This window comes from Patagioenas fasciata, chromosome 15, assembly GCF_037038585.1.
Source record: "Patagioenas fasciata isolate bPatFas1 chromosome 15, bPatFas1.hap1, whole genome shotgun sequence".
Lineage (NCBI taxonomy): Eukaryota > Metazoa > Chordata > Aves > Columbiformes > Columbidae > Patagioenas > Patagioenas fasciata.
Window position 1 is genome coordinate 486,601 of NC_092534.1, and position 25,261 is coordinate 511,861.

Consider the following 25,261-nt stretch of genomic DNA (forward strand, 5'->3'; position numbering starts at 1 on the left):
TTTGCAGACATAATAAAATTTATTTAAATTCCATGCATTACGGTAGCTACAAGTGTAGTCATATGAAACTGAAGGACAATAACTTCTTCTGTCCATACAATGTAGCTGTAAGTGAAATGAATGGGAGTTCCACAGTTACAAAGAAACAAACAAAACCAAAAAAAACCCTAAAAAAGGTAAATCTGTTTCAGTTTTGAGTTCTCTGTGAATTCAGATACAGTCATTAGACTGCAAACTTTTGGGGGAGGAGATGGGCTCGCCACAATTGTACAACTGGCAGTGTTTCGTTTAAGACATTCCGAAGAAGCTCTGAAGAAACCTTCTAATACTTTCCTGCCAACACTCTGGGAAACGAACAGAAAATCCATCAGCCTTCATCCTCATTGTTAGCGTCAGGACAGCAATTGCAGAGAGCCCACTTTCAAAGTGCAGCTAAACAGCATTTTCTTATGCAGCTTCTTCAAGTTGTACTGAGTAAGCTTTATTTTGAACCAGTTTTGCTTTAATTTGCCCAGGAAAATCTCACTGGTGCTCACAAGCTTACATTGCTTTTTGATATGCAAAAATTTGCAGACTGTACTTGATTCTGAGCCTCCCCTGTTTTGGTGTGTGCAGACTCGTGGGGATTTAGGCTCTCTCTCCCTCTCCGCTCAGACCGATCTTTAAACCAGCAAGGATTAGCCAGCCCTGCATGTTACAGACGGGGGAACTGAGTCACTTACACAACTGGCCCAGTTCTCCCACAAAATGCAGCTCTTATAAATACTAATAGGCACTATTGCCAAAAGTTCTCTTCTTTTTGCAAGTTTCACTGATTTACCGGTTGTTAGCATTTTTCTGCAGTTAAGAATTTAACAATGCTGAATTTTTATAAAGACACAATATGTAGCTCCAGCCTTCAAAATTTACTTCCTGCATCTAGTAAGAGTAATGATGTTAAGTCAACCTAAATTTGCTGAAGATATTAACAAAATGTAAAGCTAATGAAGGTGCCACATTTCCATGGATGTTTTCCAATTTTAAGGATGCATTCAACAAAGGGAAGGGGCAAACCTAATTATTTTAATACAAACTTGGTTGAGTGCCCAATCGCCTCATTTAAAACTGTGTATGTGGGGAGGCAGAGGAGTTTAGAAAAGTCCAAGTAACCAAGTCTCGAGGTTACTGGAAAGTTAAAAAGCTAATGCAACTGCGTTACATCCAGATAAAAAACATTATTCAAAAGCAATTCCAATACCGAAAAAGATTTCAAATTGAATAGTTTATTAACATGGTAGTCATCTTTGTAACATGTGCACACACACTCGCACACTCTGAATGATCTGCCTGGAAAAAAAGAGGTCTTAATATATATGCTGGGGGAAATTAAACATTAAAAATCCTTTAGATTTTCATAATTATAGGCAATTATGTCCACATAACTTACAAAGCTATTGCCGAATCTTTCCAAGGAAGCAGAATTTGGGAGAAAAAAAAAATAGTTTTGGGAAAATTCAACAGTGGCATAGCAGAGCTCTCAATATGAGAAAGCTGACATAATGTGGACCTTTGCTGTGAAATTTGTCTTTGCAAAATATGGGGAGAAGTTTATCAATGGGCAGAAAATAAGAAGGCGGTGTGAAGTAGGCTTTGCAGAGTCGATTTTCCTCACAGTATTGTGCGGGGTCATTGAGAAAAACGCTTAGTCCTTCTCTGGAACCAGTTTCAGAACTTTTCCAATTGCAATGGTCTTACCTAAACCAAGGAGACAAACAGGAGTTACACATATTGTGAAAAGGATGTGTAGGTCTCTAACAACAACCAAAATCTCCCCAAAAATACAGGCTCTCCAGAGTAATAGAAATAATACTGAGAATAAGTTGTCGTATTGTAGAACAAAAGCACAATAAAATCTTAAAAATAGTAAAACTGCTATTGTCACAGTAGAGAACACAATGCAGATTGCGGGAAGTCTGCTCTGTGTTCATCCAAGGAGAAGGCACAATCATTCTACCAGATGTATTACAAGGGGGGTGGTCAGTAGATCGAGAGAGGTCCTCCTTCCCCTCTACTCCGCCCTGGTGAGACCCCATCTGGAATATTGTGTCCAGTTCTGGGCCCTTCAGTTCCAGAAGGACAGGGAACTGCTGGAGAGGGTCCAGCGTAGGGCAACAAAGATGCTGAAGGGAGTGGAGCACCTCCCTTATGAAGAAAGGCTGAGGGAGCTGGGGCTCTTTAGTTTGGAGAAGAGGAGACTGAGGGGTGACCTTATTAATGTTTATAAATATATAAAGGGTGAGTGCCACGAGGATGGAGCCAGGCTCTTCTCAGTGGCAAACAATGATAGGACAAGGGGCAATGGGATCAAGCTGGAACACAAGAGGTTCCACTTAAATTTGAGAAAGAACTTCTTCTCAGTGAGGGTAACAGAGCACTGGAACAGGCTGCCCAGGGAGGTTGTGGAGTCTCCTTCCCTGGAGACATTCAAACCCGCCTGGACACCTTCCTGTGGAACCTCAGCTGGGTGTTCCTGCTCCAGCAGGGGATTGGACTGGATGAGCTTTTGAGGTCCCTTCCAATCCCAAACATACTGTGATACTGTGATCTGCTTACTGCTTTTAAAGATAATACATTTTAAACACATCCCACAAATCTACAAGTTTTACCGGGTGAACACGAGTTAAAGCCCAACATATAGCCCCCCTTGTCTTTTCTAACTGGAAACAGAGAAGCCGCGGCACTCCTGGTGCAGGCGGACATCCCAGCACGCGACACAGAAACAGTGCTGGTCATTTCTCAAACTCAACCTCTTGTTTCACAGTGCACATTTCTGCACATTATTCCTCTAAAATAAAACACACTTCCTGATACTAGCAAGAACTCTGCACAATGACAACGATTTGCTTATAGTGATTTCCTCTAGATCCCAGGATTTTAAGACCCCATTGCCATGCATGATCTCCTATTTCAAATAACTGCATTTTTGCAGCAGTGAGTAAGCTGCTCAAGCAGTCTTACCCTCATCTCTTAAGGTGAAGCGACCCATCTGAGGGAAATCTTTGAATGTCTCAAGGCAGATAGTTCCTGCTGTCCTTAAACGGGCAATGCATACTTGATCTTGTTTCACAAAACGGGGCCGTGTCTTGCTTTTTTCTCCTGTTTTTTTGTCTACCAAGCAGATTAAGGCCTGTAGAAAAAAAAATTAATAGTTGTGAGTGCTATTTGTTGGTTTGTTTTTTTTTTTTTTTCCCCAACAAAACTGAAGTGACCTAAAAAAGAAAATATTTAGAAATAATCATAAAAAAACCCGCATAACCAAGTCAATCATGACTTAGCACACTTTTCAGATGCAGCTGGGCCTGGCTGTGTTACGGTACTGACCAACAACTCCATTCAGGGCTGGAGCTTCGCTGCATTCATCACCCCACCCCGGCCAGAGGAGTCTGTATTCACATCACAACTGAGACAGACACTTACTGTTATCTCGACTTCTTCAATACAGGTGTGGATGTGCAGCACAGCATTGTAACCTGGACAGATAATGGATTTGTGCTCAATTATCACTATCTGTAAAACAATTACAGAAATGTCCTCGTTTCAATTATAAAAGAGCAGAGAATAACCAAATCTACAACTATATTGAACAATAAATGCACAGCAAATTTTATTGAAAGAGACAAAATTTGTAAGGAATTAAGTTGCTTATAATATGAAAGTATACAAGCAAAGAATTGGCCTGACAAGATTTTGCTTTTGTGATTTTAGGTGTCTAAAACTTCCATTGAGAAGTTACATTCATAATAAATGATATTTTTAAAACTCAAATTAGTACCATCTGAGGCATATGTGTCATTGTCAATTTAGAGATATGATATTGAATAAAAAATGGGAACTGCAAGGTCAAACTAGGTAACTTTAGATTTGGTGAAACACACGCAAAATATTTTGATGCTTTTTAGCCATCTGTACAGCAATGAAATGCCAATTCCTCTACCTGGGCATCAAAGGTGCGTCCAGAATGACAGAGGTTGTTGAGATCACAGAGAATAAACCCGGGGAGGATCTCCTCCTCCTCAATTCCCTTCAGTCTGATCTTCAGATTTTCACCTGGGGCTACTGAATCAGTTTCTACGTCATCAGAAAGGATTCCAAGAACTTCCACATTGTGCTTAAAGAAAGCAAAAATGCAGTTTTCTATTTTAGTCTGGTACAAAATAATTTTAATACAACAGGATTTCAACGAATAATTCCATTACAGTTTAAATTCATTCTATTCAGTTCTGCAAGATTTGGCACATCTTAAATATTTGAGTGATGAGTTAATAATATCTAAAATAGCATATTTAATCAAATGCTTTAAAATATAATTCTATAGTATATACTCAATGGAAAGCACATTCCAAAAATATCTGCTATTTCCCAGAGTGAAATGAGTTTAAAACTTTTAAGAGATGAGAGAAATCCTGGATGCATATTATCTAAGAAGAATGCAAAAGCCACATTGTTGTATAGACTTTTACATTCAAAATATAGCAGTCTGGAAATTAACACTATCCAGGAAATCCTAAAAATCCCCAAATTCTACAGGAGTTCCTGGAGAAGACGATAAAAATACCAAATGTACATTAATGAACACTCTCCGAGCAAACACCAACAAGTATTTCCTAATGTTCCTATATGTTGTAACCACTCTTCTGACTTTTGTATCTTTACGCACTATGAAATATCAACAGAAAAATATTGCAAAGGCAGAGAAGTTACAAAGGAGTAGTTTCAGAGAGATCTGTTGTTCTGGCTTCCTGAAGTTTTACTTCAACCCTCGTTAGCTATCAAAGTAACTAAAAAAAAAAAAGTATGTCATCAAAAGCACTGGCTATTTACTGAATAGAAATTCTGTAACTGTTTGGTGAAATCCAGTTATGGTTCATCAACTTCTCCTAATCAACCCCAAAATAACATGGGAGTCGGATGCACATCAAGCAGTTCTATAGAAAGCTACTCTCTGTTACATGACCTTAAAATCTGAAAAGCTTAAACTCAAATTAAGTCTGTTTCAACTTTGAGCAGCTCTTGGGAAAGGTGACATGCAAGTCAATCTAATTACCATATTGATTAGGAAATAAGCTGAAGATTTATTGTACATTTGAGTATTGAGACCTTTCCAACAAACTACCTCAGCCTACAGAACTGGAAAAAGTGTGTCAGCTTAAATCAAGATGACAGGAATAAAGAACAAAATTTCCAACCCGATTTTGCAAGAAACCAACAGAAACAAAACCAGCACACTAGTCCATCTCTCCCCCACTATATTTGCACATTCTTCATTCTTGTATTTGCAAATTCTTCAGGGCACCACAATGATTCCAACCAGTGGTCTTACATCATGGAACAGCCACCTACCTGTACAAACAACCTGTGCTTAACCAAAGCAAACTTTAGGTGTCCTGTCTGCATCCTTTATTTTTTTCCTATTTCCCTTTGGGGAAGGGAAAAGGAAAAGGAAAAAAGAGAGGAAAAAAAAAAAACCAAAAGAGGGGTTGGGTGGGAAGAAGGAAAGTTTAGAGCAATATTAACCCCCCACTGGAAAACAGTTTTGTGGACCAGTTGTACAAATGCAAAGTAAAACACAGTTCAAATACACTGTGACAATCTGTAGCCCAGCAATTGAGTTTACTAAAGAGACACAGCCTGAGTGCTGAATTCTGAGGGAGTAAACACACATACCTGGAAACGTCACCCATGTAACAGCCATGTCTAACTGAGTAACAGAACATTTTTTGATTTGAAGTAATGATTATCTTTAAGAATCAAGCTCTATTTTAGGGTAGTAACTTTTTTTTTTTAGTATCTAAACCTTACTATACCTTGTTTGGCATCATCACAAGCTGTTGTCCTTTGCAAATAGAGCCCGACTCCAGCTTCCCAAGGACCACAGTGCCCATATCCTTCAAAAAACGAAATTATTACACAAAAATTGAAAATAGAGAAGACTCTTTAGGAAAACGTTTATGATTTAACTCTGATTATTTAACCCTACGAAGTTATTTAGCACAGCTACACCTAATGTTTTAGGAACTGTTCTAATGAAAGATTACAGATTTTAAGAGTTTCATGTAATGCCAAAATTATTTACTTCCCCTCCCCCTTCTACAGTTGGAAATGTAGATATATCAAAGAAAAAAAAAGAGGCAACTTCTAAAAATACAGAATCCCAGCCTGTTTGTGCTGCAGGAGCTCTGCAGATCCCCAGCCCACCTGCTCACGCAGGGTCACAGAGCAGATCACACAGGATCCCGGGGGTTTGAATGGCTCAGAGAAGGAGACTCCACACCCGCTCTGGGCAGCCTGGGCCAGGCTCGGGCACCTCCCAGCAAACCAGTTTCTCCTCGTGCTCAGATGGAGCCTCCTGTGTTTCAGTCTGTGCCTGTTGCCCCTCACCCTGGCATTGGGCATCACTGAACAGAGTCTGCTCCATCCTCTGACACCCACCCTAGAGACACTGATCCCATTGATCAGATCCCTCTCAGTTTCTCTTCTCCAGCTGAACAGCCCCAGCAATCTCAGTCTCTCCTCATCACAAAGATGCTCCAGACCCCTCAGCATCTGTGACCCTCTGCTGGACTCCCTCCAGTAATTCCTTGTCCTTAAACTGGGGAGCCCAGAACTGGACCCAGTTCTGCAGATGGGGCCTCCCCAGGGCAGAGCAGAGGGGGAGAAACCTACCTTGACCTGCTGGTCACACTCTTCTTTAATGCGCCCCAGCTACCGTTGGCCTCTTGGCCACATGGACACATTGCTGGCTCATGGTCACCCTCTTATCCACCGTACAGTAAATAGTCCATTTACTGCTTTCTGAAAACAGTCCATTTATACTTTCAATCCTATTATTTTAATTTGTACCTTATATTTATCCACAATTGGCAGCCTGATTGGTCCATCAACTGAACGGTTGAAGTTTGGCAAATTATCCAGGTATGGAATAAATGGTAATCCACTAAAAGAGCAGAAGGCATTTGTTTCAATTTTGTGAGCACTCTTCTGTTTTACAATTACTCAGAAAGGATAAAAGCAGTCCCACAAAAGGAATGATTTTCATTTTGTCATCATTGAGAACAGTGACCTCTAAGACAGTCTGATCTATCCTAACACCACGAGTGCCCATGTTACCCTCACTAACATGTCAATACTCAGGCAGTGCATGTAGTTTTTAAAATACGTTACAGGTATATTTTACACAAATTAATTATTCCTTTGAGAATCTTGCTAGATGTGTAATATGTTTTGTAAGTAGGAAACCATAAGCTAGGTCCAAACATGATTTTCACTCATACGTTATAACTGCCACAAACAACACCAGAAAACACAATATCCAGTGAGAGATGTGGCTTATCACCAATTAGAACACAGCTTCCAGCAAACTGGTCACATCGGTCACTCATTGTAGCAACATGTCAACTGCAACATCACTGGAAAATTCAAGGGCTAGTACAGCACTCCAACGCACCCAGCCAAAGAATGCTGCTAACACTATTACAGACTTGAATCTGCTGCTTTTCTTTAGTTCGTTGCATGGCTGTGTTCTTGCTGCCCTGATTGTATTTCCTCAAGCACTTTAAAACACAGCTACGATATGCCATGCTATACTCTCCCTAGCTTCACTGTACCATTTACTTTTATTGAAGTACAGCAAATATCCAAGTTGTTCAATTTCGGATACGTACATGTACCAAGGACAGAATTCTGACTGTTCTTTAAGGTTTGCTCCAGTCAGTCCTGAGCAGGGCATGAAATGAATATCCTTTTTGGGATTGAAGCCAACTTTCTTCAAAAACGGGACCAGTTTCTCTTTACATTCCTCATATCTATTAAAATGACAAGCATATCAAGATAAGTTTCAATTATTCCAGCATGAGATAATACTGTGCTTTAAAAAAAACCAACAACAAAAAACACAGACATTTGATTATCACCAGTAAAGTTATTCTGTGTGCAGAAAACCCAATAAATCCCAGTGGCCTATTTGCATCTTCTCCCCAGTTTCCCAGCACAACTTGGAGGTGTCTGTTCCCCCCCAGGCCTCTGCTCCACGAAGCATCATCAGTTTTCTCCATGTACTTTGGCCTCTGGGCCGGGGACACAGCAGCAGATGTTGTAGCTGCTTTGAAGCGAGAGATCCAGGCCCAAAGAGCAGGACAGATGGAGCAGACGGGTACCGAGGTCACGTTGAAAGCTTTCACTTCCGCGGTGGCCCCGTCTCCTCCAGTCTCCTACATAATCTCCTACGACTTAATGCTATTTATTTCTCTTACAGTTCTGCCCCTCAGCCTGTTCCAGCAGAATTCAGTCACGTCAGAAGGCTGGGGCAGCACAGCCAGCCGTGCCCTGTTCTCGGAAACGTGGCTGCTGGTGTCAGGTCGCTTTCCACAAAAAACTGTCACAATTCTTGACAGCACAGCGAGCTCTCTGACAGCTCTCCCTGTCACACTGTAGAAGAAAACTGTATCCTGTCACTACACGAGTATGTCTAGGGAAGGACTAATCCAGCTTAAAGGGGTGGGAAGAAAGATGTGAAAGAAGCCATAAAAAGACCTAAGTTCTGACACTGAGGAAAATTAAAACCTTTCAGTACATCTGAGTGTTAAGGCAGAAAATAACTTCATCCTTTTTATTAGTTATTTAAATATTACTTATTGACTTCCTAGTTATTTTTACCTGTATCATCACAAGATTCCCCACCTCCCTATTTCTCAGACTGTAATCACAAACCATTGTAACATATTATTTGCTTTTTCAATCCAGCTTATCATAAGAGAACAACTCCAAATAATACAGGAAGGACACATAAGGTGAACGGGACAAGGCTGTTCTCACCAAACCTGAGCTCGGAGTTCAGCAGAAATGCAGTCAAGAAATCAGGAATCTGTCGAACTAAACTGTTGAAAACAGAGTCACTTCCTTTTAGGTTCAGTATAAAATTTCCAGGTCAACGTTTAGACTATGATAGAATGCACGGATTTGTCAGATACGGCTGCACAGACCCAACCAGCTGAAAGTGAATGTTCTAAAGCACGGCAGAACTTCAGGCTTAGTTGCAAGGCACCGTCCTGGGCACTGCGCTTCTGTTTTCCCTGCAGTTTTGATAACCTCTGTCTTTAGTCCACCAGTCTACCATTCTTTCAGCAAAAAATGGGATGCAAGAAAGTACCTGACTTATGAACTATTTTCAGTATCTTTTAATGAAGATTGGTTTTTTACTATTATTGAACTCACCTTTCATTGCTCCAGTTTACAGTTGGATCATCCATTTTATTAATAAGAACTATTAGATGTTTTACACCTGCTGTTTTTGCTAACATGGCGTGTTCTCTTGTTTGTCCACCTTTCTCAAATCCAGTTTCAAACTCTCCTTTTCTTGCAGAAATAACCTAATTAAAAAGACACACTGTAATACAAGTTCTACAATTCCCTCAACAGAGCAATCGGCAATGGGTAATACTGCCTTACTCAAAAATAGGTTTGGATTGTCAAAACTGGTAAAAGCTTTAAAAATGCACTGCTATATCCTCAATATTGCCCATCATGAAAAGAATCCCATTACAGCTGTGGGAAATGTTATGAAGCTGTTAAGTTAATCCAAACGCCACACAACTTGGTAGACTTGAGATCTGAAAATTTTGCCCCCTGTAACGAGCCAAAAGAGTAAACAAGCAACCAAAAAATTGAAAGTCAGAGGCTTTATTCCACCATATATCTAAAACAAACTAATGTGATCTGTTCTTACCAGCACAGCAAGGTCAGCTTGAGAAGCCCCACCAATCATATTGGGAACAAAGCTCTTATGTCCAGGGGCATCTAGAATAGTGAAGTGTTTCTTCTCAGTTTCAAAATAGGCACGACCCACTTCTACTGTTTTCCCTTTGTCCCGTTCCTCTTGGTTTGTGTCTAAGGCCCATGAGAGGTACCTAAAAAAAAATAAAAATCACAACCCAAATATTCTACTTTTGTATTAATTTTTTACTAAATGTATGTATGATGGTTTGCTCATTATAAAGTGCCTTTTTTTTCTGCTCAACTATTCTAACCACCTCAGCATTACTGAACTTAAGCATCTCCAAGACCAACAGTGAGTTCTGGAACGTTCTGTGTCCACACCGTGAGCTCTAGCGCTCGGTTCTAGCTCTCCCTCACATACCTAGAAATATGCAATTCTAAACAATAATTTTCAATTACTAAGCTCTCCAGATATGACCTAACCTCCAACACTTTCAGCTTTGCTCCAGTTTGAAGAAACACCTCTGGATCAAATACAAACCAATTCCTGTTAGCATAATTAACTGAAGAGAGAACTACTGCTATTAATTCTAATTTCATGTATTAAACAGAAGTTGGCTATGAAACAGACACCACCTTTATTCACCCTATCTTTGATACTTTGGCCATATCAACTTATTATATTTTACTCCATTGGCCATTGACAAACAAGTTAGATTTAAGTTAGACAGATGAATGGAAATTTCAAAAAAAGCTTATTTAGCTCCCTCAGGTTTTGTGAAAATGGGTGAATAGAGAGGAAAAAAAATTAATACTCTCACGAAGGAGAAGAAAAGCAGTAATAGCTAAATGGAACTGACTGATCATAGCAGTGTTTTTTCCCCACCAGCAGCAGCTTATGGAGCTGTGTTTCATGTTGCCTGGCTCATGTTTGGAGACGCTGTGAACTCAGCTGTGATCAGAGGCCATCAAACACAAACTTGTCCCTTCCAGCTCAAGAGCTTCCTGGGTCACAAAACCCACTAATCACTGGCAATTCTGGATCTACAGATAAAGGATACCTTCCCCAGGCAGCAAGCTACTTGTCCATGGCCGAGGTCTGGCCAGCACGCTAGATGGCTTCTGGTGGTACCGCCACTGTGGTCCCACGTGCTGGAATTTTCACCATGATTCTGGAAGATTTGAGCCAAGCCAGAGGTGACGTTTTACTCAGCTTGTGAGAGTGAAGCAGGAATCTACATGTGGCAGCTGGATGGCAAGTCCTTGTGACATCCAGGGTTTTTAGGGAAAGATGAATTTCTGACTCAAATGTCAAGACTTCCAACACACGAAGTGAGCTAACAAGACCTCTGATGATGACATAGGTACATCACACTTTCTGTTGTGTATCATGTTAAAGAATAAAAATAGTATTAAAGGAAACACTTCCTGCAACTCATGCTCCAAAAGAGGGAGGGAAGAGGAAATCTGTTTTTCAAGCTGTCCAGGGATTTTGAGGAGTGTCCTGAAATACTTATTACTTTGGTCACCTCCCAACAGGTGGATGATGCTTGCTTGATAAAAAAAAAAAGTATGTCACCTTTTCCGCCCCCTTCTCTCACACATCATAGGATTAGTTCAGGTCAGTGACCACCCCGAGTGCTCCATTGCTGCCCTACCCCTAAAGAGTCTTTAGCTGCTGCTTTCCAGAACCCTTTGAACCCCTATTTTCCTCCACCATGGCCAAAACCAGAAAGCTTCCAAAAGGAAACAATCCATTTTCCAGGAGTTGTTTGAAGGAGAAAGCAGGCTGCTAGATGTGCTGTACATACACAAAAACAAAAGGCAACCAAAAGACAACAACGAAACCCAAAACACACAAGAGGCCCCTAAAAAATCCACACATGCAAGCATCATCCTCCTGCCTGGGGGAAACTTAAGAACCATGGACCCCATCTTATATCTCATCTTATATGAATAAATGACAAATTGACAGCTGTGATCTCTGTCACTTAGACATCTCTGCTGCTTACAGGTGAAAGACATCCAGACAGAAGGAGCCTGGGAGCTGCCTGAGAAAAGCCTCTGCCTTGTGTTCCTTCTTACCAGATGTTTCCCAAAGCATCAGAATGTAAAGCACTGATCAAAACAAACCAAAACACCCCAAACAGCAGCAAAACCTGTTGCAATGTGAATTGCCAGTGCTACAGGGACAGGGACTAACACACAGGTTCCTGTTTTCAACACAGCGTAAAGAGAAAAGCACGATATTATCTTGAGTTTAAGTTCATACCATGTTTCTCTGTTTTTTTCTTTAGCTTCTCTTTCATATTTTTCAAGTGTTCTTTTGTCAACCATTCCTGTCAAATACCTAAGGGGCAGAAAAGCAAAAAGAGCAATTTTACATAAGCAGAAACATAGTTCAAAATAGTTAAGTACTTATGCAATCCTTACAGATTGTTTTGAAAAACTGGAGCAACCTCATGCGAGCAGCAGTGGAATTTTTTCTCCACAAAAAGCTGCACCACTATCTGACACGTAAAGGTAAATCAACACCACTCGGCACAAGCATGAGGAACGGCTCTTTTTTAAGCCTAATTGTAAAACGTTTTGCAGAGCCAAGTTTTGAAAAGGAGCTACATCTGTTAAATCCATTTCTGAGACTAATCCAGTGTTTCAAAATTAAGTAAGAATTGCGACAGGAGAATTTTTCACACCACGTCTCCCTCACCCCCCAATTTCTGAAATGTAAAGAAAAATATTTTCACTTTCATTCTTTTTACATAGAACAAGGAAACGGCTATTTTAAAGGAGATCTTTCAGTTATGAAAAGAGGTGAATCGTGTACAGTTTTATTATATTAAAACTTTCATATTTTTCCCTCCGATGCTTCTATCTCATCTTCTAACAACAGTAATGTAGTTAGTTTATAAGGAAAACTAATGATAACAGTAAACAGAGGGTTAACGACAAAGTTGGTACAAGCAACTGATTTTTCCCCCCCCCCTTACAACAAAGGGATATTCTGCAAAAATGAAAGACCAAGAAGGCTTTGGGAACATCACCCGCTTGCAGGAGCGCTCCCAACAGCGTCTCCTCGTCCCAGGAGGCGGCTCCGGCACACCAGATAACAAAACGCTCGTTTGCTCCAGTCTGAGCTACCAGGTTAAATGTACCATGACAATTCCAACATGCCAGTTTGGTCAAAACAAAACAAGCTGAAAATGCCAAGAGAAAGACCTCCCACTTTTGCTGAGAACAGTATTTTAAAATCATAGAAGCGCTTTGCGTCAGGATAGCATTTACATAGCATTTATACAGCATTTATTTCCTCCTGTACTACTTTTCCTTTTTTTTTTTTTGAATCTATAAGATGTAGCTGCATTTATTTACTTCTGTCTCATAAAAATACTGCATCTCTAGATAATCTTTTAAGTCTATTTTAGAAACCAACTATTATAATTTTACATTTTGAAATAAAATTATGCCCGACAGTGTCAACAACAGGGAATAAGGATATTCCCTTTCTTTTTTTAATGTCACAAAAAAGACAAAGTTTAACAACGGATATGAAGCAGTTTCAAGTAGCATGTTAGAATTATGAAGAAAAGCAAAGTCATGTTTTAAGAACAGGATTCATTTTTTTGTAAATTTTATAATGTATGCTTTGGCATAGTTGTTCCGTTCACTAAGTGAAACTCCTCTAAAGATTAGATCTGCGGAATTAAGGAATTTCAAAGACAATAAGTAACTAAATTGACAGGGAGAGTGACATATTATTATAAAAATATTCATCTGTGCTGACTAAAGCCATAAGGAAAATATTACTCATTTTACTTTGTGTATTTTGAGTTCACAAGAACAGCAAATCTAAACATGTGATTTGCGAGCCGTCTTACATGATCTGTCCTCCAATAGTTGACTTGCCAGCGTCTAAAATTAAAAAAAAAAAGAAAAAAAGTCATTCACAATTTAAAAGAAAATCCTAAAAAAGTAAGAAAACAATTATGAACAAGGTCATCGAATTTATTTCTAAACATATACATTTTAATTGTAATCTACATTTTTGGAAGTATCTCCCAGTTTTCCTTGTTTCCATAATTCACTGTCAATTCAATTCTACTGGATTTGAGGTTTTTCACACACAAGCTTGGCCCTACCCAGAGCAAAGGAGACCGCAGCGGGGGAAGCTCCTGCACAACCCGCTTCTCCCTTCTCCCGAACCCCTGTGGGGTGCTCTGCAATGCGGGGCCCTGCCTCTGCCCACTGCCTCGGCACTTTCTGTCACCCCACTCTCAATCTACCCCAGGATTAAGTTACAGTACTTCTAAGGTGATAAGAGACTATACAAATAAAAATACAGAATTTACTGTAAAACCCATGATTCAATAATTCTTTTGTATTTTTGACACCACTTAAGATTTAGCTGAAGCTTGTCAAAACTATTCAATTGGACATTTTGCTATAAATGCTTCTTTTAACCCTGAATTATGTTCACCTATTGTTTATAGCTCTGCATTTTTAAATATTTTGAATAATATTTTTTGAATTTAATAATAAGAACACTCTGAAAATACTTAAAACAAGCAAAAATGGAGCACTGCTTTCTGATTTTGTTCTTTGGATTGTAAACACAGATAAGCACTCAATAGAGCAGGTGCTTGAGAAATCAGGAAGGCAGACGCAGTTGTGTCCAAGAGAACACAGGCGCTCTGCCCCCGACAGACATTCTGCAAGTACTTTAACCTTCAGAGCAGCTCCATTAGAAGGAACGCTCCCATTAGCCTTGAGACACAGTGAATAGATCCATCTCTACACAGAGCAGGATTAATTTCTAATCCTCCGAATTCTAGATAATTAGTACACAGTGCAAACATCCAATTACTTGCTGTTCGCTTACAGCTTACCTACGTGCCCGATGAATACTACATTTACATGCTCTTTTTTAGGAGCACCCGGCGGTGCTACAACAGATTTTGGTTTTGGTATTTCCTCCTCCTCCTCCATCATTTCCTGAGCGCTTTCTTCAGAGGGGCCGGCGTCCCCCACGGGGCCACCTCCCAGCTCCACTTCGCTTGGTTCTTCTTTGTGGTCCCATGACTCTTCTGGGGACATTTCTGTCTCTCCATTTTCCACTAAAAATTGATCAGGTAGATACATTCAGTTAGATAATGGAATTAAAAGCAATGGCTATGGTGAAAAGCCCCATCCCCAAGATGCAAATGAACACTTCAACTATCCAGCCTGTTAATGTCTTCCATGGAGAAATGGGCAATTGCTGCTTGTTTCTGAAATTATTATTAGCAGGAGCTTTCAAACTAGCTTATGTGTTGACATCAGAAAACTACGATTCACAGGGATTAAGAGACTTGTTTTAACAAGGGAACAATTTTACAAGGAAAAAACAAATCTGAAGACCCACTCAGCCTATGATGCTTGTCCAAACCCACAGACACACACTATCATACGGTTAGAAACAACGGGGGGACCATGGTTTCAGTTCTCTCAGAAGCCACACAAATACAAGGAGAAAGACACCATTTCCATGTTCCGATTGCTCACGATACTGATCACTCCAACTCTTTTTTTTTAAAATCACCGTTTCACACATATTAATGGGACTATTTTGTGATATGAGACTACTTTTTAATAAAGCACTGATGCTTTTTCAGTGTCCCAGTAATCCGATTGCACCTGTTAGTGCACACTAGTGTTTGATTAGCTCATTCCTAATTGAAGTATAAAGACACAATAAAAATTAGTAAGGACCTAAAGGTGAAGGTGATATTCTTCAGTTTTGTTTGCAAAACTTTGGTTTTGCTCAGCAAAAGCACTACAGCAGTATTTTATAGCATAGTGAAATGGAACCATTCTCATCTTACCAACAGATTCAGAAATTTCCATGTTAGCGGCAGCATTTGAGCCTAGGGGAAAAAAAAACACAACAAAAAATAGGAATCATTAAGGACACATATTTACCATGATAGTACCAAGAACAAAGAAAAACAGAGCGATAAAATCAAGAAATGGACAGTTCAGATGTTTGAGCACTTGCCAATGCTATGTAAAATACAGATTCAATTTTAAAAATCCTGCTTCATACAAGCTTTATGACCTTCAATAAACCACTTGGCCTTTGTGTGCCTTGCTTGAATGGCTATAAAATTGTAAATAACCACAGATAACCACACTATGTTACAATAGTAGTTTGAGGATGAAGAGAATGAAGATTAGAAAAGGTTCATAGACATCTTTAAAAAGGAGATGCTTTGCAATATTTTAAAAAAAATCATATTTAATGGGGCTGTGTTGCATACTGTCAAGAGCACAAAACCCATCACCTTCACAAGAGGCCGCCTGCTCCTCCAGAGAAGTCTCTACAGGTGCACCTGCAAAAAAACCAAACAACTTAAAATACACTGATGTAAGCAATTTCCACACTTAGGCATAAAAGACCACCTCCCAACCTCACTGCATGAAGCGTATTTCAGAAAAAACACTGGAAACAGTAATAAATATAGTCTCCACGCAAAAATACTTCTACAGAATACTGCCTGAAAGTTGTGAAAATACTACAGCAGTTCTAAAACCCATTTCCACACCTCAAAGGAAAAGTACACATAAAGCGAGTTTGAAAGGAAGCTATTTTTCTATACATAGTATTTACCGGCCCACCATTTTGGGGCCTGCTGGCTATTTTAAATGTTAGTATCTAGCTGTGGGTTAAAAACCTCCACCCAGTTTCCTTGTATCCAAAGACAGGACGCCTGCTGGTGCCACATTGTGTGGAAAGGTCCCGTCAGCTTCACCCCACAGCCGGCGCTGCCGCGCTGCTGCGCCTCCACCTCACATCAGCGCCGAGCAGGACACCCAGACAAGCTGCCCAGAATCAGTTCTTAACATCTGCAGTTATTAGGGATGCTAAACTCATTCGCATACCTGGTGAGTTTGCCGGTCCTCTTCAACACCATAACACAGACACATTACCTGGAGGGCAACCCCAGTCATGTGCGTATCAAAGCCACAAGTATGATTTTTTGGAAAGATCACTCAACCTTCTCATGCACTAAACCATGCCACTGAACTATTTCCTGAGGTATAACTAATTGTTAACCTACTAAGAGTGGTATGTTCCCATTAACAATTAAACCACTTGATGTTTTGGGACATTAGTCCTTGTGGTCAAGAGACCTTCTGTAATTTGCCCTAAAACCTTAACGTATTTAGTTTTATCTTGATATAAATTCAGCTTCCTAATTCTTTGAGACAGGATCACCACACTCCCGTGTTGTATCACCCACCACCTGCACTTCAGGGTCCCAGAACCACAGGAAGGAAACTTTAAGAGAATGATTTAATACAGTAAGCAAGAGCATAGGAATACAGTATCTTGAGGTTCCTTGTAAGAAATTGTATATTGCTCCCATTCCAGAGCTGGAAAATACTCAAATCGGCCCATTTCTGAGTGTGGTAAGTGGGTGACATGGAACCTATGAACCAAAAGCCTCTGTTTTGTAACACGTCACAAGATTGTTGGCTATTTCACACATACTATGGTTGGGATGCATCAATATTTTCATTACAAGATCATTTCAATAAACTTTTGATTTCACTCCTGAAGTTTGTCCATAATGAAAAACATTAAATGACAGTATTTAGGCACTTGGATTGAAACAGAAGCTCTACAAGTGGTTGAAGAGTGATTTAATTCCTTAGAAATACATTGTCAATCAACAGCATTCCTAATAAGCTCAGTTTTTACTTCCTGGTCTGTAATCCAGCAGGGATACAGACAGGAAAAAGAAGTTTCTTCAGAAATAACAAAGAGGAGGTAGGAAATCGTTAACCTAAAGGTAAAATTTTGTATGAGTCTAGCACACAAGAGAATCAATAAGTTTGTGTACAAATCCTAAAAAGTACTAACGCCACGACAATCAAAAGGCAACAGATATTCAGTTATGACCACAGCCACAGATTGAATTCGGGTCCCTTTGGGACACAAGTGGCACACATGCTGTGAAAGAGGCCACTGAATTACACCAAACACACGCTGATCCTTCCGAGCAGGAAAGGAACATAAATCAAGATAAATACCCCGTCACCTCAGTGATTGTTTACTTCTGATGAACAATTTCAGCTTATACCAGGCTATTTCAGGCACTGGTACAGTGCAAACAAACACCCAAGAGAAAAGGCTGCCATGAAAAGCGCAGACTCGGCGCCTGTTCCGAGAGGTGCAGCTTTCCTGCCGTGTGCCACGAGGACAACCCTGGCGAGCAGGACACCGCTGCTTCCAGAGCCTCGCGCTGCCGCGCTGTGCTCTTTGTCGTCTCTTGCCTTGTGTCAGCCCTATTGAACCTCCACAAAGGGAGCTGCGCTGACCAAAAACTGAACCAGCAAAGGACCGAGCAGCTTTGGGGAACAGATCAGCCGCCCAGAGGAGTGGTGGATGAACCATCCCTGGAGACATCCCAGGCCAGGCTGGACGGGGCTCTGAGCAACCTGAGCTGGTGAAGATGTCCCTGCCCATGGCAGGGGTGGAACCATATCATCTTTAAGGTCCCTTCCAACCCAAACCATTCTATGATTACAGGGCTAATGAAACTGTTTGCACATCAGAGCACAGAGAGAGATCGAAAGAAAAAAAGGGAGTTTGAAAAAAGTGTCTGATTGACAAAACTTAACTCACTGTACAGACCATCTAAGTTGTCGTTCCTCCAATATGGGCACCAAGTTCCTTCGCAGGAATTCCTGGAAGGCTGAAGAAAAGCATGACACCCACCTTGGGATTCTCATCCCCTTCTGGATGTGTGATTTGAATACCTGAGCTCAGTACAAAGTTACGCAGTAGTCACGTAGTCCACACAGTTTCATTCATTATGTAACAGATCTGTCCCCCTTTTTTTTTTTTTTTTTTTGAAACAAAAGCATAAAGAGAATTACAGAGTAAAAAATAAAGGCTCAAGTCAAACACATAGAGCATGACAACCAGAATTTAAGAAACCTCAAGAGTCTTCACTAACAACAACAAATTACTTCAAGCACAAGTGCTAGAGCTAAACAAAGTCTTTCTTATTCAATATTTTTAAATATACAGAAAGAAAATGTTTTCAGGAGTTGACTGTCATTAAGGTAGCTGTTTTGACTGAAACCCCAAATGATTTTCTTCCTGTCTCTGCCCTGCTGCACAGCCTATGCCCTGGTTCTCCAGTGGACACAGAGATGTGTGCCCCATTTTTAAAATGCACCAACGTAATAGCAGCTTTGATAGTGTTAACATGACTCTGTAAAATTAACAAAAAAAATGAGTGCTTGCTTTGTATTCAAAGGATTTTCCTACGTTAGTTTACTAAGAGACCCACCTTTTTCCTTCCCCAGTGAGGACACACCTCAAGTTTATCTTATCTAAACCCGACATGTTTCTTCACAACTGAGTCTGAGAAAGCTAACGGGGATTTTCAGGGTACGTAACAAAAACCCCTCGTCCTTAAGGGCAAGTGTTTGTGCTCGGTTGATAACTTGATTTTTGAGACAGTCAGGAAATCAAGCTCTGTATTAGAACAGGTAAGGATTCCACTTTCTAACAAAGATCTCTCCTAACCCAGTGGGAATATAAATAAATAATAATTTCAAAGCAAATCCAAACCTAAATACCTCCTGGATCTTCTAGCAGGTTAAAAGCTCAGGACCTTAACATTTACACATAAAAGAGTAAAATTTACACATAAATTCTCTGACTGTTCTAGAGAACACATTTTTAATATTGCATCACCTCTCCTAAACTAACTTTTGTACTTAAATTCAATCAGTGTCATTTTCCTATAGACCTCTTCAAAACACTGATTACATTTTGACTGCTTTATTCTTTCATAAAAAAACCCAAACAACACAACTTTCTATCTCAGCTTCATGCAATCAGCTGCTTCTCTTGCTTGTGTGTCTCTCATCACAAAATCAGAGATAAATCCCCAAATTCTGAAAGTGGGACTGTAAAACCAGATTGCTAATAAAATCTCCAAACTATTTTTGTTTTCATTTTAAAAGGGCAACCAAGTTTTAAGATACCGTCATGCTTTCAGGATGCTAACCAGGCTGTCAGCAGACTCCAGGACAGCTCATCTCACCCAGCTTCCACTGCCCTGTCTCTTACTGGAGTCGTGCAAAGGCCACGAGCAGGATGAGTCATTCCAACAGGAGCAACATGGTTGGTCCGGGCTGCCTTCCTGGGGACAGCTCAGGTGCAGACAAAGGACATCTGTCCAATCCACTGGCACCTTGACTTGCAGCACACAAGTGTATTGTATCTGGTCATCTGGGAAGCCAGGGCCAAGACATGGAGCCTTCTCAGCACCAACCATATTAGAAGAGGTTGTGCAGCTCATCCAGCTGGAGAAGCTGATGCAGAAGAACGCTGCTCTAGATAGCCAAGTGATGACTAAAAGCAAGATTTTTTGGATCATAAGAATTTATACCATTCACGATACAACACCGATTTGCTGTTCAAATTTACAGTTATGAGGTACTAATGGTAGCATTACCAACAACCCAGCTGTGAGGAAATCATCAACATATGGCTATTCAAATGTTAGTATGAGTAAATCACGTTAATCCCTTCATATGACAGCTTCTTGAATAGCGGACTACTAGTTCTAGACAAACAAGGCTTTCTTAGCAAGTTCAGATGCAAAGTGAAGTCTCTTGAGGACTCGATTGTTGAAGAGTCTTAAAATATAGTCTTACAGAGAATGGTGTAAGCTAAAAGGTGACCAGTTTTAGGGAACAAAATGATGCAGATAAATCATCGTTCTGCTCTGGAAATTGCAGGTTTCAGAACTGAAGCAGAAGATATTGACACTCTTCCTTTTGTTTCCGATTGGGGCGGGGGGGGGGGGGGGGCGGAGGCGCAAATATGTGGATGGCCCTGATAGCTACAAGGTCAAGAAAAATGAGGGTTTGGAAAATCAGAATGATAGATGCTATAGCCATTTATTTACAGCATTTGAAGGCCGAGGGTGTCCAGCTGCTTGAATGTAATGATATCAAAAGTGACTATTGCAGGTGAGCAAGGATATTTAGGGAGTGAAGCAATCTAAAGGTCACTGCATCTTAAGCCAGAAGTTTGTTAGGTGCAAGTTGTCTAAACTGTAGGCATTATCAAATATGTTCAGAAATCTACATGGAGTGGTCAGGAGAGGTACTAAAGGAAGCAGTAGCACTAATACCACCAGAAGGATCACCGCTGTCTTGTCTTACACTGCCTGCTATGTCTCACACACTTTTTGTTCTTGTCAGTTTTGTACTAACGACTCTTTTTTCTTCCCACAACCACTGCATACTGCAAATCATTGAACAGTTCAGGCTGGAAGGGACCGCAGGAATTCAGCCAGTTCAGTCTCCTGCTGCAAGCAAAGTCAAAGTCAACAGCGAATATTCAAAAGTGACCTCTAAAAAGAAGAAAAACTAACATGAAATATAGTGAAGTCCACACAAGGAAGCTGTGATAATTTTTAGCAAGAATCCTGCGAATATTGAAGAACGATGACAAAAACTGAAACACAAGAATGCAGGTTGATGCTGCATTTTCAGAAATTTTTCACTTCTCTCATACCTGAGACCCAAATGCTACTTAGATTATAGAAATCTTATTAATCGGGGGAGCAGGTTTGAACAACTGCCTTACACCTCCAAACCATGTCTTAATATAGAAACAAACAAAAGCCACCAAAATGCAATTATGTCATATATACACTTACAAAATTAATAAGCCATAGTACAAAAATAAGCCATAGATGCTACAGTGCAGTGAAGCTGCACAGTGCAGCTGCAATTAAGAATGTTTAGAGGCCCTAACACAATTTACTGTAATTTTATTGACTATCACACCTTGCCTTGATTTATTGGAGTTTGCTAGTCCAGGAACTGCTGGCTACCGCGGGTTTCCCAGCAGCACAGCTGGTTCCTGCTGCTCTGGCCACACTCACAGGAAGGATCTGGGTACAGCGCTGGCTGCTGCAGACAGAAAATCCAGGTCTCTGTCCCACCTTTCCAACAGAACCCAGCCAAGACAGACTTTACACAAATGAGTCTGACTTGGACACAATTTGATAAAAGCAAGTCCTCGCAGCTATGATGTTTGGAACATATTTGTTTTAATCTGTTCCTTAGGTTCACAAATTTAAATAACATATGCTTTTTGCACGTAACGAGCTAATAATTTAATTCCAAACTAATTTTGAAACTATCTGCAAGCAAAAATTGTATTAGTGATAAACATTGGTCAGATACTCTCCATAATACACAATTTGCAATCCAAAAAAGCACACATACACCAGAAGTTTTAAAGTCAGCTACTTGGAACGCAGGTCTCAGGAGTTTCCCAGTTTTAGAAAGCTAACATCTTGTTCCGTAAATAGCTTCTGTGAGCATTATTCCAGTGCTCCAAACATAAGCGACAGGAATTTTATACAAATTACTAAAAACATGAATTTAGGGGGTGTATAAAGAACCACCACTACACTCTGCAACCACATAATGGAGACGGGTTCTGTGGAACTGCCCTCCACCCCACGCTGCTCCTGCACATTTCTCTGACCTACAGCATCCTTGGAGTTACTAAGGAGTTATGACTCCAACAGAATCTCGCCAAGAGAAAGTTCCAAGATGAGAAGTGTTACTAGAACTTAACTTTAGGCCACTTAAGTCCTCAAATTGACACTTTGCTTTTTAGATTCTTCCCAAGAATAAGATTAATTTAAATTCTTCCCAGTACAAACCAGTATTTGTACAGACTTCAATATAGATGATAAATAGAAATATTTTTTTTCCTCACAATGTAATGAAGAGTGAGTGCCACGGAACACCTAATTCCCTATGGGAACAAAAGCAAACTGGGTTACTGAAAAGCAACCTATTCAGCACCATTGTCTGGTCACGTGTTGTTCTGACTTATTTCCAGGGCAAGCTCCACCTAGTTCTTCTAGCCAGGAAAGTAGCTGACACCTTAGACGAACATCTGCAAGGACAAGACTGTCAATTACTTTCTGTAACTGAGTAGGTCAGACCTTAAAAAGTACAAAACAAGTATGATATTCCAGTTAAAAAATAAACTCTTTGGATTTTTGTGATCTTTGTCTGCTTAATCTTGGGGACATCCAAGTTAGTTATACAAGCTCAAAATTCTAAACCTTAAAGAAGATATAGAAGCAAGGTGAATTCAAACCAGGTAGATTATAGCACTATGTATGAATGTACTTAGCAACTAAGATGGAAGGAAAAGCTATCCCGATCACTTGGATGAGCAGGAAGCTTTCAGTAAAGTCATCTCTAGTTTCTAGAAAGACAAAGCTCATCAGAGGCCTCAGAAGCAGCAAACAAGTGGAAAAAAGGAGAGCATGATGAAACAAACTTAATGAGCAGGTGAGGAAATGTAGTTTAAATCCTACCAAAACAAACAAAAAAACAAGTATCGGAAGTCTTAGAAGAACCTTCCAAAAGTAGCCAGGGAAAAAAAACAAAATTATTCCAACGACATTCAAAATCCCAAGAAAGTTTTCAGTCACAGTATAGATTACATAGTTTAAAAATGACCTGGATTCAGGTTGCAATGGCTGAAAACCACACTGGAATGAATTTTGAACACTATTCAAAGATGGATCACATGTTCAGCACAGCCTCCAGCCATTACTCTGCCTTTACACCTATGAACCTTAACATACACATTTATTCTAAAAGGAACCCAAAAGTCTGCCCATAGCTTCTTGGAAATATATTTTAATGCACTTACATATCGCCTGCCTGCATAGCACATGAGCTACAATTTCTGATGAAAGTCTGGAGTGCTAAATAGCTGTAGAGAACACATAATCTAACATTCCCTCTTAAACGAGAAGTGTATTAACATTCTGTTATGAAAATTTTAAAGCTTCATATATGAAAGTTACAGATTTTAGCTGTTAACATCTGATAGCTTTAGGTACTAAGGAGGACAAGGCTAATTTAAGATATGAAATCAGAACATGATAAATAATAAGCACAATCAACAGGAAGTTGTGACAAACATAATGTAACAAGTACTCACTTCAGAGAAATTAAATTACTAGAATCAATATCTGAAACACGAGCTTGTTTCATACTGTACAACTAGGGATACGAAAAGTTACAGAAAAAAAATACTGCCACAAAGTGAACCAGCATGTCTGACGTCTGGAAGGGCTTTCGGCTTGGAGGTGGAAATTAAAAAGCAGCTCTCCTTTAATTTCCCATACGCAAAGTAAATCTAGTATAAACACCAGTTGCCTACACAAAGATCCTTTGAAATTTAAAGCAGGGTAAATTTCAAGTGATTCCATTGACTGAGGCCAGCCGGACAAACTTCCTTCCCTACTAATCGTTTATCAGCACGATATTAGAAAAAATAACTACTTGGTATAATCTTCAAAAAGACACTGAAGATACATCTGAGCCCCTGGTAGCTGAGGCAGGGCTGATCTCCCCAGCAACACTACATTTATTACCACCAAAAATCTCGGATACCTTCCCTGGTGCCCCAGGAGGCAGAGGGTTGGCTGGCTCTGCCATGGGCTGCCCTCGGCGAGGCGCGGAGCAGGGGCGGAGCGGGCCCTGCTGCTCCCGAGCACCCCCGCACCCCGGCCCGGCCACCCGCGGCCTGCGACCCTCGGGGCGGTACCGGCCGCCGCACCGGCCCCTCTGCACCGCCCACGGCTGCTCTGCCCAGCCTCCGCGGCCTCCCGGCCCCGCACACCCCTCCCGGCCGTGTCCCCTCCTCGCCCCTCGCTGACAGGACCCTGCTGCCGTGCGCACCCAGGGCCCGGGCGCTCAGGCCGGGTCACTCTCGCCTCCGGGCCCGCCCCGGCGCTGCTCCCCGCGCTCTCTCCAGCGCTGCCGCCCCGCCCGCGCCCCGGCAGCCTGACCCAGCCCGGTTCCCTCGCTCGCCCGCCGGAGGCCCCTGCGCCCCCGCGGGGCTCCGCACCCTCCCAACATGGCCCCCATCCCTCCGGCCCCAACGCCCACCGCCGGCGCAGCCCCGTCCCGGCGCGGCAGGTACCGTGGGGCGGCGGCGGCAGGCCCGGCGGGGGAGAGGGCGGCGGTAGGCCGGGCGCCGGGCCCCCCCTCAGGAAGGACGGCACGAACTCGGCGGCGTGGACGTTGGGCACGAAGGGCTTAGCGTTGACGTTCAGCTGCCGGCTGAAGGCCGCTCCGAGCAGCTCTTGCTGGGCCTCGGCCTCCGCGGCCGGCGGGGCGGACGCGGGGCCGGCGCCGCTGCCCGGCTCGATGTCCGCCTGATCCCAGCAGTCGGGAGCCGAGTCACTGCTGCTCCCGCTGCCGCTCCCGTTCGCCTCCATTTTGTGGCTGCCCCACAAGCCTCTGCGGCCCCGAAGCGTCTCCCAGCGTCCGGGGTAATGGGGAAGCCGGCGGCGGCACCGACTCAGCACTCGCTTCGGCGATTCCGCGTGTACTCCACCGCCCCGACGCCAGCGCAGTGTGGCCTCCCGGAGCTCCCGTACCCCCTCCC

The 25,261-nt window shown here is 41.5% G+C and overlaps 1 protein-coding gene across 1 annotated transcript; it reads right to left on the reverse strand.

Annotated features, from left to right (window-relative positions):
* GSPT1 (G1 to S phase transition 1) lies at window positions 1-25,235 on the reverse strand. The gene is made up of 15 exons (XM_065850699.2): window positions 24,794-25,235; window positions 16,071-16,118; window positions 15,612-15,653; window positions 14,637-14,864; window positions 13,629-13,662; window positions 12,023-12,100; window positions 9,761-9,941; window positions 9,250-9,404; window positions 7,701-7,841; window positions 6,880-6,973; window positions 5,844-5,924; window positions 3,974-4,147; window positions 3,457-3,546; window positions 2,998-3,166; window positions 1-1,734 (listed from the first exon to the last, which is right to left on the reverse strand). Exons 1-15 carry the CDS (start codon window positions 25,089-25,091, stop codon window positions 1,682-1,684), a joined length of 1,866 nt encoding a protein of 621 aa, XP_065706771.1. The 5' UTR covers window positions 25,092-25,235; the 3' UTR covers window positions 1-1,681.
* Between the last annotated feature and the right edge of the window lie 26 nt (window positions 25,236-25,261).

Coding starts and splice junctions, on each gene's coding strand:
- GSPT1 (XM_065850699.2), bottom strand. CDS start 25,091: ATGGAGGCGAACGGGAGCGGCAGCGGGAGCAGCAGTGACTCGGCTCCC. Junction 13,663..14,636: donor AGTATTCATCGGGCACGTAG/GTAAGCTGTAAG, acceptor TTTTAATTTTAG/ACGCTGGCAAGTCAACTATT. Junction 12,101..13,628: donor ACTATTGGAGGACAGATCAT/GTAAGACGGCTC, acceptor TCTGCCCCTTAG/GTATTTGACAGGAATGGTTG.